The sequence below is a fragment of the Pecten maximus genome, chromosome 15 (assembly GCF_902652985.1).
Source record: "Pecten maximus chromosome 15, xPecMax1.1, whole genome shotgun sequence".
NCBI classification, from domain to species: Eukaryota; Metazoa; Mollusca; class Bivalvia; order Pectinida; family Pectinidae; genus Pecten; species Pecten maximus.
The window spans coordinates 566,967-582,280 of NC_047029.1; the positions used below are offsets into that span (position 1 = coordinate 566,967).

A 15,314-nucleotide genomic window follows, 5' to 3' on the forward strand; every position below is an offset into this window, starting at 1 on the left:
TAAAAAAAAAACACCTAAAATATAATATATCAAGGGAGAAAACTAGAGACATTAAATTATGTTCACAGTGTACAAAATATGAAATTGGGATATTGTATCAAGGTTTTGTCGTGGTTTGATATTGCTGGACAAAAAACGTTATAATACAGCTACCTTATATTATATATCGTCTATATATAGACTGATGGAAATGTACTAGTCACATCATCAGTTTAACATCATGGTGACAGGGAGTGTTCATTATTTGTGTGGTACTGGTACCTGTGAAGGAGAAATCATTAATTGGTGTTAATGTATACAAATCTTGTTGAAACAATTCTTTGTCATTTGTTGTTTGATTTGAAGTTGTTTGATTAGACTTGGAATGATTTCGTAGTAATAATGTTTGAACTATAAGGTGTTATCCTTAGTGAAGTGCATGGCATGACCTTTTATATATATAGAGAATTATTTAAGTTTTACCATTGAATTTCTAAAAGATTAAAGGAAAGTCCTAACATTAGTCGTGCATGAACTAATTAACACCTATGTATTAAGGCGATGATAATGTTTCAAATAAAATTTCTAATACTATCTCTCTGTTTTATATAAAGTTAAAATAACAGAAATATGGTACAGTGTATGCTATTGTATAAACCTTTAAAAATAAAAACAGCATGATTTGCATGAATATAAAACAAACTATCTTATAAAACAGAACAGTAAGTTTCAATTAATTATGGACATATCAATATGTTCTTGTGACAAAACAAAAATTAAATTTAGTAATTCATTATTTCTTTTTTTTTTTTTTTTTTTTTTTAGGAAACATCCTTTTCTGGAAACAAGATGGTGACACGTACGACGTCCTCAACGAGTACACGAAGCCTACCTGGCGGACAGTCCCATATCAGTCAAACGATAACAGTGTCGCGCAATAAGTCAGACTCTAGTAGCCGTAATACTGCCATCAACGGGGATAATTTATCGCCGTGGCATGTAGAGCCACAGGAACAACCACCCGTGCAACGCAAAGTCACCCTGACAACCGAGTTGTGAAGATTTTTTATCATCTTTCTTTTTTTTTCTGTTTGTAGAGATGGATTATCATCACATTATTGACATTTTTGGTTTCATTGATTTCGTATGAGGAGAAATCGTCCTGTATCACAGTCGTGGGGAAATTGGCCAATGAAGATACAAGGGAAGATGATTCCTTGTTGATAAAGATAGAAAGGGGAGATAATTCTTTTGAACTTTGCCAGTTCTACACGTCAGATGAAGATCAAATAAATTACAAATGTGTTGTTTTTTATGGATTGTGGATTCTTGCTTCGTATGGTAAATAAAGTTTAGTAAAAACATGGTGAACAAACACAGGAGTCTGGACCTCCTCTATTGTATGATAATCCATTACAAATATATTTTACTCCGACCTCCGACCTCCAGTGACAACAGGAGGAGAATCCGTGATTGTTGAGTTTGTTGTATTGGGTGAAAGGGTTGCTTTTTCATTGTTTTCTTTTAGAACATTTTTAAACAATTTGATTGGTTTCAGAATCTTTGTCATTGTTGATCAAGCTTGTTCATTTATTTGGAAACTTATTGTTTGTTTTTATGGAAAGGTTGTCTTCATATTTGATAAACAGCAATCTGTTTTAGTTACAAATGAAGCTGACACTCCGTTTTTGTTATAGATGAAGAACTTTTTTCCTATCTTGATTTCATAAGTAGAAATCTTTGTTATGGTAACAACCACAGTTTTAATGCACAGTGAATGCCAGTAATCTTTGTAAGATGTGCTGTGGTAACCAGCACTGATTAGATTTTAATTGAGATGTTCCCTATTTTTCTTACTGCTATATTCATTAACTGCAACTCGAGCAACATATCAGTATAAATGATGCAAATTTGTGTAAGAATATAATACAGTGTATTTTTAGAATGTGTTATACAAATTATAGAATTAAATATAGATACATATCACCTATAATGGTTTGGGAAGTTTTGCCAGTCCTGTTAAATATTGTGCTTTTATCAATCGATTTTCATGATTTGATGAATTTTTATTTCCTAATATTGAATAATGTTTCTTGAAATTACGATGAATCCCTGCAGTGTATGTTGAACTGTATTATCAAAGAGCAAATTGTAAAAAGACATTTTTAAGTGAAGTTGCTTTTTGATGTAATTGTTTTCACATCACATGTTGCCTACAAAGGTTTACCAATAGATGGGATACATTATAGATACAGCCTCGCTATTTGGATTAAAAAAGGCCTGTCAGTAATTTGGATTATAGAACGGCCTGTCAGTAATTTGGATTATAGAACGGCCTGTCAGTAATTTGGATTATATAACGGTTTGTCAGTAATTTTGATTATATAACGGCTTGTCAGTAATTCAGATTATAGAACGGCTTGTCAGTAATTTGAATTAAAGAATAGCCTGTCAGTAATTTGGATTATATAACGGCCTGTCAGTAATTTGGATTATATAACGGCCTGTCAGTAATTTAGATTATAGAACGGCCTGTCAGTAATTTGGATTATAGAACGGTTTGTCAGTAATTTGGATTATAGAACGGCTTGTCAGTAATTTGGATTATAGAATGGCCTGTCAGTAATTTGGATTATAGAACGGTTTGTCAGTAATTTGGATTATAGAACGGCTTGTCGGTAATTTGGATTATAGAATGGCCTGTCAGTAATTTGGATTATAGAATGGCCTGTCAGTAATTTAGATTATATAATGGCCTGTCAGTAATTTAGATTATATAACAGCCTGTCAGTAATTTAGATTATATAACGACCTGTCAGTAATTTAGATTATATAACGGCCTGTCAGTAATTTAGATTATATAACGGCCTGTCAGTAATTTGGATTATAGAACGGCTTGTCAGTAATTTGGATTATAGAATGGCCTGTCAGTAATTTGGATTATAGAATGGCCTGTCAGTAATTTAGATTATATAATGGCCTGTCAGTAATTTGGATTATAGAACGGCTTGTCAGTAATTTGGATTATAGAATGGCCTGTCAGTAATTTGGATTATAGAACGGTTTGTCAGTAATTTGGATTATAGAACGGCTTGTCGGTAATTTGGATTATAGAATGGCCTGTCAGTAATTTGGATTATAGAATGGCCTGTCAGTAATTTAGATTATATAATGGCCTGTCAGTAATTTAGATTATATAACAGCCTGTCAGTAATTTAGATTATATAACGGCCTGTCAGTAATTTAGATTATATAATGGCCTGTCAGTAATTTGGATTATAGAACGGCTTGTCAGTAATTTGGATTATAGAATGGCCTGTCAGTAATTTGGATTATAGAACGGTTTGTCAGTAATTTGGATTATAGAACGGCTTGTCGGTAATTTGGATTATAGAATGGCCTGTCAGTAATTTGGATTATAGAATGGCCTGTCAGTAATTTAGATTATATAATGGCCTGTCAGTAATTTAGATTATATAACAGCCTGTCAGTAATTTAGATTATATAACGGCCTGTCAGTAATTTAGATTATATAATGGCCTGTCAGTAATTTAGATTATATAACGGCCTGTCAGTAATTTAGATTATAGAACGGTTTGTCAGTAATTTGGATTATAGAACGGCTTGTCAGTAATTTGGATTATATAATGGCCTGTCAGTAATTTAGATTATAGAACGGTTTGTCAGTAATTTGGATTATAGAACGGCTTGTCAGTAATTTGGATTATAGAATGGCCTGTCAGTAATTTGGATTATATAACGGCCTGTCAGTAATTTAGATTATATAACGGCCTGTCAGTAATTTAGATTATATAATGGCCTGTCAGTAATTTAGATTATAGAATGGTTTGTCAGTAATTTGGATTATAGAACGGCTTGTCAGTAATTTGGATTATATAATGGCCTGTCAGTAATTTAGATTATATAATGGCCTGTCAGTAATTTAGATTATATAATGGCCTGTCAGTAATTTAGATTATAGAACGGTTTGTCAGTAATTTGGATTATAGAACGGCTTGTCAGTAATTTGGATTATATAATGGCCTGTCAGTAATTTAGATTATAGAACGGTTTGTCAGTAATTTGGATTATAGAACGGCTTGTCAGTAATTTGGATTATAGAATGGCCTGTCAGTAATTTGGATTATATAACGGCCTGTCAGTAATTTAGATTATATAACGGCCTGTCAGTAATTTAGATTATATAATGGCCTGTCAGTAATTTAGATTATAGAACGGTTTGTCAGTAATTTGGATTATAGAACGGCTTGTCAGTAATTTGGATTATATAATGGCCTGTCAGTAATTTAGATTATATAATGGCCTGTCAGTAATTTAGATTATAGAATGGCCTGTCAGTAATTTGGATTATAGAACGGCTTGTCAGTAATTTGGATTATAGAACGGTTTGTCAGTAATTTAGATTATATAACGGCCTGTCAGTAATTTAGATTATATAACGGCCTGTCAGTAATTTAGATTATATAATGGCCTGTCAGTAATTTGGATTATATAACGGCCTGTCAGTAATTTGGATTATAGAACGGCCTGTCAGTAATTTGGATTATAGAACGGTTTGTCAGTAATTTGGATTATATAACGGCCTGTCAGTAATTTAGATTATAGAACGGTTTGTCAGTAATTTGGATTATAGAACGGCTTGTCAGTAATTTGGATTATAGAATGGCCTGTCAGTAATTTGGATTATATAACAACCAGTAATTTGGACTATATAACAGCCTGTCAGTAATTTGGATTATAGAATGGCCTGTCAGTAATTTAGATTATATAACGGCCTGTCAGTAATTTAGATTATATAACGGCCTGTCAGTAATTTAGATTATATAACGGCTTGTCAGTAATTCAGGGACACATCAATAACTCATTATGTTCAATAATGATTTGTAAGAGAGACACAGTGTTGATCTAGTCACGTAATGACTTGAGAATGTTGATAATTACAAAGATAGAATTGATGATGAATATGTAATGTAATCAGAGAAATATATTCGGTGATCCAGTTCAGTGTCGCGTGACAAGAAAAGCCAAAAAAAAAATTCACAGATTCACTAAATTTGTATGTAGAAAAGGAAAAAAGGTCATGAACTGTTTGTTTTCATGTTTGAAGCGGGAGGAAACGGATCATGAACTTTTTGTTTACATGTTTGTAGCGGGAGGATTTTAACGCTGATTTCAGGCAATTTTACCTGATAAAAAAATTGGGGCATTTGTGAAAGAATGTTTAAAAAATGATCAGCTGATAGAAAATATTTTGTAATTCTATTGGTCCAGTTCATGTTACAACGTACATGTTGATGTGGCAGTGGGACGGTAGTGTTAAATGTTTGCCATGTTACTGGGGTATAACTGTCATGTAATATCATTTTTATGTCAATCATTCCATTATACATACAAGGTCTGGGATCTAACAGATGCTACATCATATATATACTGTGTATTAATGCCACTAATAGAATTTACGTCAAATTACAAATTACCAGTTATTGGGAATTTGTTATTTTCAAGATTGTTTTACATCTAATGAATTTTTAAATCTTATTTAAAAATATATATATACTGGGGAATATGATGGCTAATCTCTTTAGTATAAATTTAATCATTCCACAATTCTGGTTAGCATTAATTCAGAAATCAATGTCGGGTACAAGTGTGTTTTATGTTGAACAAAAATGTTAGTTACTGGGTAAATTGAAATATTTAAATTGCTATTTTGTTTTTCAAAATTATTCAAGCATTCCTATAAAACGTCGGGTAACGTTTTTGTTAATTACTTAATTATCACATACGATCTACGATATTTCCTCAGAAAAAACTTTGTCTGTTTTCATTGATCAGATTTAACCCTGCTTGTAATGTATCAATTAATATTTACCTTAATTATGAGTATGACAGTGAAATCAACAATGTTTCTTATTTTTAAAACTGATTTATTCATCTTGGGAGTTGTCTCCCTGGAAACATCTATTTTAAAAGTGAATATCGTAGATCCTATGAGTTTAAGTTATTACTTACCATTCCAATATAAGTACACTTTAGTAGACTTGGTCCTAAATGATTTCAGTCGGTGAATTGGCAATAACTTACTGTAGGTTGTGAAGTGTTTTATGATGTGCGACGTTTACCGTCCGTAATTCAGATTTTTTAATCAGTTTTAAAGTTCAGTGTTGTGACTGTTATTAAGGACATTCTTTTTGTAATTTTGGGTTGTGAAGGTTCAAGTGTTTTCTGGTAAATTTATACATACCAGGCGCCTATCCGGGCACTAAATCTGATTCCATTGTAAAAGTTGAGAACTCTGACCAATGTGTGTATACTGAAGTTATATACTAAAGCATTACTTTACGTGTATCTGCATGCAGAATGGACATTTCCTGTCATTGTCAGAAATGAAATGTGTTTCTGGCTAGGTTGTTGGCATATTTTTAACAATAAAATTACTTTGTGTATTATGGATAATGTACCACAGCCACACTCTTTAATAGTAAGATTACTTTGTGTATTTTGGATAATGTACCACAGCCACACTCTTTAATAGTAAGATTACTTTGTGTATTTTGGATAATGTACCACAGCCACACTCTTTAATAGTAAGATTACTTTGTGTATTATGGATAATGTACCACAGCCACACTCCGTATCCAGAACACCAGTATCACGCGTCACTGTAATGCAGTATAAATATAATGGAGGTTTACATTTGTTTTTAATAAAAGTCCTATTCGTGAATGTGTCGTCCATTTAAGCCCAATGTCCTGTTTGAAAAAATGTGTTGCCAATGATAGTATTTTCAGTCTTTTCATTTCTTGCCTTTGTTCATTTTTATTTTCACGTATTGAATATGTTGTGTGTGAAAATGTTGCTTGCTAAAAAGTGTCAGTGTTTTAGTCACCTGAAACTCAATTTCTGCTTGACCTTCAAATTTGTTGTCTGCATAAAATGTCCAGTTTTTTTCCCAATTTTCAAACATTTGATTTTTAAATAAAATTTTTGCATTGATATGTAGTTTTAATAATCAAGTTGAAGTTATGCTGTTCTACATGGACATGGTTTAATCAAATGTTTCTGAGGTAATAAGGTGATATTTTATACAGTTACAATTGTAGTGTGAATGTTTTATCAGAACTTTTACTGCTATCTTCCTAAGTATGATTTGGTGCTGAGGGCTATAAAGACAGGTATAGATCTGTTAGACCAGCATTAGATAACATTTCTGGAAGGTCTGATCTGAGACGAACCAATTAGTGACTATTCTTTAAATTCTTGTTCTAGTTTAAACAATTAAATATGTTTAGTTATGTGACCAAAGTAAAAAAAAAAAAAAATAGTTAAGTGACCGAGATATGTCCTGGTACTCTTTCCGACTCATTTAATCGTACGTAATATGTCTGTCATTTAATCGTACGTAATATGTCTGTAAAGTACATGATTTATCTTGTTATAAACTACAAGCGATGTCATATTTCACAGAATTGATTTTAAAACGTGAATAGAACAAATGATAAGTGATTCTTTATATGTATAATTGGTATAATTGATTTGATATGTCGGCAGATTGCGTCATAAAATAAATAGATTTTTATAGCTGACTGGGAAATAAACAGAGAAACCGGTTCTATGTACAGGTCAAAAATTTATTCGTCATTATTGTAACTCTATGCCTCGGAAGGAAATGAACACAGATATGTTGAGTTTTGTATATGTGGTGGCTGTATGTTCGTTTTTCACTGAATCCTGTCCATATTTGTATTTTTCTAGAAATAATTCGATTAACAATAACATGATGACTGGTAAACAGAGTTGTAGGGATCATGTCGCTAGGCAATGGAGTACTGATATTAAAATTTATTATTATAACATCAGAAGTGTTTTAACGATAGTAAAAATATCAGCTTATATCAAATGGGCAAATAATGGACTTTAATTATTCATCAAAAAAGGGTTTAAGATATGGTAACAGTACGTTCATTAGAACATATTAATAGATTATATATAAAGTTTACAATACAGAGGCTACATGAATTGAGGATTTGAAATCATTAAAAGACATGATACCTTGAGAAATGAAAAAAAAACCATCAAAAAGCGACATTTTACAGTTTCCCTAGAGAACGTTAATGTGTATTGACTTCTGGAGTAGAGGCTATTAGATAGAGAATAAGCCAGGTAATGATTTAAAATTACTAAAATCAGAACAGCTCTGCCCTGGTCACGGGATCTATGCATTATATCCACTAACTTAGTAAGAATGCATGTGCCTTGTAAAAACTCAATGTAACGTCCAATATGATATATTTTATGATCGATTGTAAATTTTGCTCATTAAAACACGCACATGATAGAAGCATATTACCTATATAACATGTTTGTATATTTTGGTGTATGAATAGGATATCATTAAAACAAATTTTGTATAGATGTACGATATTCAGGATTCTGTGTTTTCAAGCTTCATAAGAAAAGAAAAAAAAATCAATACTTCAACTGAACTGTTACATCCTGATGATGCTTCAGGTCAAGAATTCGGTGTTTGAGTTCTGGATATGTTATTTCAATTTGATAGTGGGAGAAAATTGTAAAATTTTGAAATACAAAACGTGTTACCATTGTTGTATTTTATGAAGCTTGTCACCACCAGATCCAGATTCTCTGTATTGATAATTCAATACTAATTTGTAATTAGTCACTAGCTGAATTAATATGCTAATATTTGCCTGTCATCCATTATAAACAAATGTATAAAAATCCATAACATCAACTCTTTAGTATCTAGCTTCAGTCAAGCGCTCTATCCCTGTCGACCGTTTGTAACATTATGATATTATATTATGGTAGCAGTATGATATTCTGTTCTCTGCTATGTATTGTATACGATCACCATTTGTGCCATTGTCACACATACTACAGCTGTCTAACTTTCTACTACACAAATGTGCTTCGTCTTGGAATAAACTTGTTAATAAGTGTATAAGATATTGTTGTGTTGTATTTTATTCCAGTGCGCTCATGTATGTACTTTTATAGTACAAATATAGAGTGAAAACCATACAAGCTTGGAGCTTATAGAAATACCATGATGGCATTTCTGTATGTTTTCTCTATGGTGAAAAAAAATCACAAAGAATGTCGATATATATTTACAAGACCGTGCAATTCTAACTTAAAATCGATAAAACGGGGGCTGAATATGAACATAATTTAGATTTGCATGGGAACCCTGGAAACGTACATGGAGAATTAGACCAGGTGTTCAGTAAGAGTAAGCGTCTTGGAAATGAATGCTACCATAAAATATTCACTGTCGGAGTGGATTAAAGCCATTAGGTCTATGATTCTTAAAAGAATAAGGTGCTTTCAGAAAGCCAGCATAGCACCTGTATCTATCGCTATTAACATGGAAAGCCTACTCTCATTGGTGTAGGGACACTGGGTCTATCCACTTTTATACAGTATTGGTGTAATCTAATGAAGCTGTCAAGGGTTGTATTAAAGGCAGACTTTAACAGCATTAATACCAATGTAGTCACTTTTATCTAGTTTGCACACAGAGTTAACTTGAAGGACCCTCCACTACGTCTATATCACTGACCGCCGACTACACAGACAGGTGCTACAATGAATGCAGGATTACCACAAATATCCACTAGCAGAACCTCCTTACCATGTGAACGGATCATAAAAGACAAACAAATGTATGATAAACATAATATCAATTTTCCAATCATTAATTTTCCATTTCTAGATTGTAACATCTGTACTTTCCCTACGTACGGTATTTACACATTCTAGTTGTTTTGGTACCCAAGGCCGTGTTCACATTTTCACGGTTTCGTGTCAGATGTCGACTACTAATAAGAAAAAAAAATGACATAATTTCTTCACTTTTTGAGAAAACTAAACGTTAACATGCTGATGATGACATGTTAGATATCTGCAAAGCAGGAAGCTACATTTTTTGATACTTTCATTTTGTCAGCCAGCGCCCTATTCTTTGCGTCCCGCTCTGGTGTTCTAACATATGTGAGTCCTCGGATTCCATTGAGACAGGTTGTTACTATTCTAACGAGTACCTCGATGGCATCAATGAAATAGTTGGGAGGCAAATTGTATTTTGAAAAAAAACAGCCATTGTTTGAATCGTCCGTGATATGACTCGTCTACCCATCTGGATTTAGTTATGGATATATCAATGTTACATTGTAGGTCGTAGGTCGTCATGTTGAGTCTATCCAGGTTTAGATAAGATGCCATCTTTGTTGTCAAACCACGTGATGCCAAATCTGACGAAACATCCCTTAAGCTCTTGATCAACAGCGGAAGACTATCCATGATTGCTTTTGCAATATTCGCATCATTATCGCTTCCAGAAAAAGGCCCTACTGTGTCCAGAATATAACCATCAGGCGGGGCTCTGCTTATGTACTTCAAATAACTCCACTTCTTCTAGCCAGTAGGAGATTCTCTGGAGCTTGTGATCAGAACTTTGAGAAATAGAGATATATGTCCCCTCAAGTATGACAGTCGCCTGCATGAAAAAAGAAATGCTTCGGAGAACACTGTGTTGTTCTCCAAAATGATTTCTCTTGTAAGATGTTCACGTCCAAGGAACAATAGAACACTAGTTATGTCTAATGCTTTCCACCACATGTCCGTCTTCATTTTCACCCAGAACAGCAGCAATGTATCCTCGTGGTTTGGAGTGTAAATACCAGTGTCAAAAGAGGACGGACAATACGAAAGAATGTCTAGAAACTGTGTTCTAGTCCAATCTGTCCAGGCTTTACAATCTGCATCATCCAGAGAGGACAAACGCAGAGTAAAGGAAGAATCCTGCTTTGATAGCATGTGTGATATCTCCAAAAGATCATCATGATTTCTTTTGAACTGGGAGTCAACATTCTCTTACATCAGTGTGAATTTCAATGTTACGGTTGAGATCTTTCCCTATGGGATGATGTGAACAAACGCTTGAGAACCAAGGACACTACTTTTCTTTCTTTTTTTTAATCATTTTTCATCTGTTTTGTGACAGTCTGCGTTCTTAGTTTGGTAATCTAGATACGTAATTAGTTAATTAGGCAGATACATCATCGATTAATTTAGATTAAATGTATAGGAAAGGGAACCAACGTTAATGGCACAAAGCAATGTATCGGTGACTGGTCTGGGTAAAACATTCTTTAGACCGACCCATGTTAACATTACTGGAAACATAAACCTTTCTATTTTTCTTTATGCGATATGAAGTCAGGCGAATTGTATGCCTGTTGAAATGCCTAGTGGTTCCTTTGTCATCACCCTACTTCTCATTTTGAGAATGTGACTTTGATTTGACATAGATTTGTATAGTAAGCATTATGAATGAAAATGGAGACGTTTGTTTTTATGGGACCCCGGCCTTATTCTCTCTGTACTTATTTTCTCGGAACCCCCGACCTTATTCTCTTTGTATTTATTTTCTCGACACCCCAAGCCTTATTCTCCGTGTCTTATTTTCTCGGAACCTCCGGCCTTATTCTCCATGTACTTATTTTCTCGGAACCCCCGGCCTTATTCTCCCGTACTTATTTTCTCGGCACCCCCGGCCTTACTCTCCCTGTACTTACTTTCTCGGAACCCCGGCCTTATTGTCTCAGTGCTTATTTTCTCGGAACTCCCGGCCTTATTCTCCTGTACTTATTTTCTCGGCACCCCCGGCCTTATTCTCCTGTACTTATTTTCTCGGAACCCCCGGCCTTACTCTCCCTGTACTTACTTTCTCGGAACCCCGGCCTTATTGTCTCAGTGCTTATTTTCTCGGAACTCCCGGCCTTATTCTCCCTGTACTTATTTTCTCTGAACCTCCGGCCTTCTTCTCCGTGTGCTTATTTTCTACGAGCCCCCGGCCTTATTCCACTGTACTTATTTTCTCATAACACCCGACCTTATTCTCTCTGTACTTATTTTCTCAGAAACCCCGACCTTATTCTCCCTGTACTTATTTTTTCGGAACCCCCAACCTTATTCTCCCTGTACTTATTTTCTCTGAACCTCCGGCCTTCTTCTCCCTGTGCTTATTTTCTCGGAACCCCCAGCCTTATTTCCTCTGTACTTATCTTCTCGGCACCCTGGCCTTGTCCTCTCTGTACTTATTTTCTCGGGACACCCGATCTTATTCTCTCTGTACTTATTTTCTCAGAAACCCCGGCCTTATTGTCCCTGTACTTATTTTGTCGGAACCTCCGGCCTTATTCTCCTGTACTTATCTTCTCGGAACCCCCGGCCTTATTCTCCCTGTACTTATTTTCTCGGAACCCCCGGCCTTATTCTCCCTGTACTTATTTTCTCGGAACCCCCGGCCTTATTCTCCCTGTACTTATTTTCTCGGAACCCCAGATCTTATTCTCTCTGTTCTTATTTTCTCGGCACCCCCGGCCTTATTCTCCTGTACTTATTTTCTCGGAACCTCGCCTTATTCTCCCTGTACTGATTTTCTGGGAACCCCGCCCTTTTCTCCTTGTACTCCGTAGATGTTTTTTCATATTTTACCCTCGTTCTAGCGGTGTTGGGTTGTAATTACGGTTTTGTTATTATGGTATAAACTGGGTTTTTTTATTATTATTATTGTCTTATTATTAACTACTGTCCCGAAATTTCAATAATGTCGGTAATGTTAATGTTCGGTGTATTTTTATTTCTCTCCGATATATATTTTCGAACAATACTAAAGAAAACTAGCAGATACCCATATACAGTTCTAGTCCCGGTCGCAGTCTAAAAGGAAAATGCTCCACATCTATTACACTTAAATGTGAAGAGTGGGCTTTGTATCATGTCACTATGGTAACACATGACGTAAATAAATAACTCTGACTAATTTACAAATATGATTTATTGTATTCATACAACGAATTACACATAGATGATCACCGGCGTTACAAGTCATGGTATCTTATGGCAAGCCAAGTTGTCATTTATTATGGAGCAACGTTGATCCAGGATTTTACCAAATTATATTAGATATCTTATATAATTATATCAGATATCTTATAAACTTTATAAGACATAGTTTATGCTTTATAAGATATATTATATTATATATAAAATATATCATAAAAGATATGAGTTTCTTATATAATATATAATATATCCCATAAAAGATATAAGATATCTTATAAAGAAAAAGTATATAAGATATCGCTTTTTTGAATTTGAGATAATGAACTCTCCTCCACTCGATAAAGGAGCCGAGATGAAGCGGAAACTACATTACATATAATGGTTTGAAACAAATTAGTTTGCTCGAACACGACATCTGCTCCGTGCCTAGCCGATCGTGGTCGCTTGTGTATGCTGCGCGCCTTCCAACAAAACGGAAGTTACCTTACAAAGGGAGAAGTCATTCTCGAACGTTTAGGTATTGCCGGCCTCATGAGAGTCTCGTTCTTTATAAGATATCTTATAAACTTTTCTTTAAAAGATATATATTAATATTATATAAGATATCTTACATAGTATATAAGATATCTTATATCTTTAAAGAAATATCTTAAATACTTAATAAAAGAAAAGTTCATAAGATATCTTATAAAAAGTATAAGATATCATACACATATAAGATATCTCATAAACATATAAGATATCTCATTAAATTTGGTAAAATACTGGATCAACATTGCTCCGCGAATAAATGACAAATCGGCTTGCTATAGTAACTACATTAGCAGAGGATTGATTAAAACTATAAACGCGCATTCTTCTTCTTCTTAAACACTAAATGATATACAGTAAACGTACTAGTACCGATAACACTAAACACTAAATGATTTACAGTTAACGTACTAGTACCGATAACACTTACTAAAACACTAAATGATATACAGTAAACTAACTAGTACCAATAACACTAAACACTAAATGATATACAGTTAACGTACTAGTACCGATAACACTTACTAAAACACTAAATGATATACAGTAAACTAACTAGTACCAATAACACTAAATGATATACAGTAAACGAACTAGTACCGATAACACTAAACACTAAATGATATACAGTTAACGAACTAGTACCGATAACACTTACTAAACACTAAATGATATACAGTAAACGTACTAGTACCAATAACACTAAATGATATACAGTAAACGAACTAGTACCGATAACAATAAACACTAAATGATATACAGTAAACGAACTAGTACCGATAACACTTACTAAAACACTAAATGATATACAGTAAACGTACTGGTACCGATAACACTAAATGATATACAGTAAACGAACTAGTACCGATAACACTAAACACTAAATGATATACAGTAAACGAACTAGTACCGATAACACTTACTAAAACACTAAATGATATACAGTAAACGTACTGGTACCGATAACACTTACTAAAACACTAAATGATATACAGTAAACGTACTAGTACCAATAACACTAAACACTAAATGATATACAGTAAACGAACTAGTACCGATAACACTTACTAAAACACTAAATGATATACAGTAAACGTACTAGTACCAATAACACAAAAACACTAAATGATACATAGTAAACGTACGGACACCAATATCACTGCTACGTATTCCATGTAGCTATATGTCTCGCCCATTAAACAGTACTTCAAGCTGTCATTTGACAATCATTACCACGTTGGAAACAAAACAAAACATCACAATGAAAATAAAGCTAAGTCACATCGGAGGAAATACTTTTTGTTTAAACACTTTATGTTAATAAACAATTTGTGGTTTATCAATGTTGATCTACACGTACCCCCTCAAACATCACGTGATATTGGTACCAGTGTAACTGTGAAGATAAGGCAATGTTATGTGACATCAAAAATGAAAATTTGGATTATGATTGCAATAAAGAAACGATATAAAAAGTATTTGAAAAATCTGCGGAGAAAATTGAGAAGCTCACCAGCACAAAAAGGACATTTCAGTTTCAAAACCATTTTTCAAAATTAATTATCAGATAGCAAGTTACACCTGATTACAAATTGTCCTTCTTCAAACTATGGTTTGACATTAAGATTGACATATAGTATTCGTATTATCGTTGGTCCATATAAAGCTCAGAAAGATTTTGGATGTAAACTTGTGGAGTATGTAACTCTAAAACAAGCGTTCACAGTCACTCGTACAAGGGTTAACTGGTGGCGTACCAAATATGACAGGATGTCGTGTATAAACATGGTACAAGAAAATGTGTGATCGAGGATTCAAATTACAAAATTATTCCGACACTGTAAGGAAGAAAGCGTAGAACAATGTGAACTGTTTTAGTATAGGAGTATTGTGATAAATTACCGACT

At 33.8% G+C, this 15,314-nt stretch overlaps 1 protein-coding gene across 8 annotated transcripts in view; it reads left to right on the forward strand.

Annotated features, from left to right (window-relative positions):
• The window catches only part of LOC117343560 (band 4.1-like protein 5), a 78,542-nt gene extending 69,574 nt beyond the window's left edge, over positions 1 to 8,968 (forward strand). For 6 of the 8 annotated variants that reach the window (XM_033905980.1, XM_033905981.1, XM_033905974.1 and 3 more), the window contains one exon: positions 805 to 8,968. In XM_033905980.1, the coding sequence (XP_033761871.1) occupies positions 805 to 1,038 (234 nt within the window). In that variant the 3' untranslated portion in view covers positions 1,039 to 8,968. The remainder of the gene's footprint in view (positions 1 to 804) is intronic. The other 2 variants (XM_033905979.1, XM_033905978.1) reach the window with 2 other exon arrangements.
• Positions 8,969 to 15,314: the final 6,346 nt, after the last annotated feature.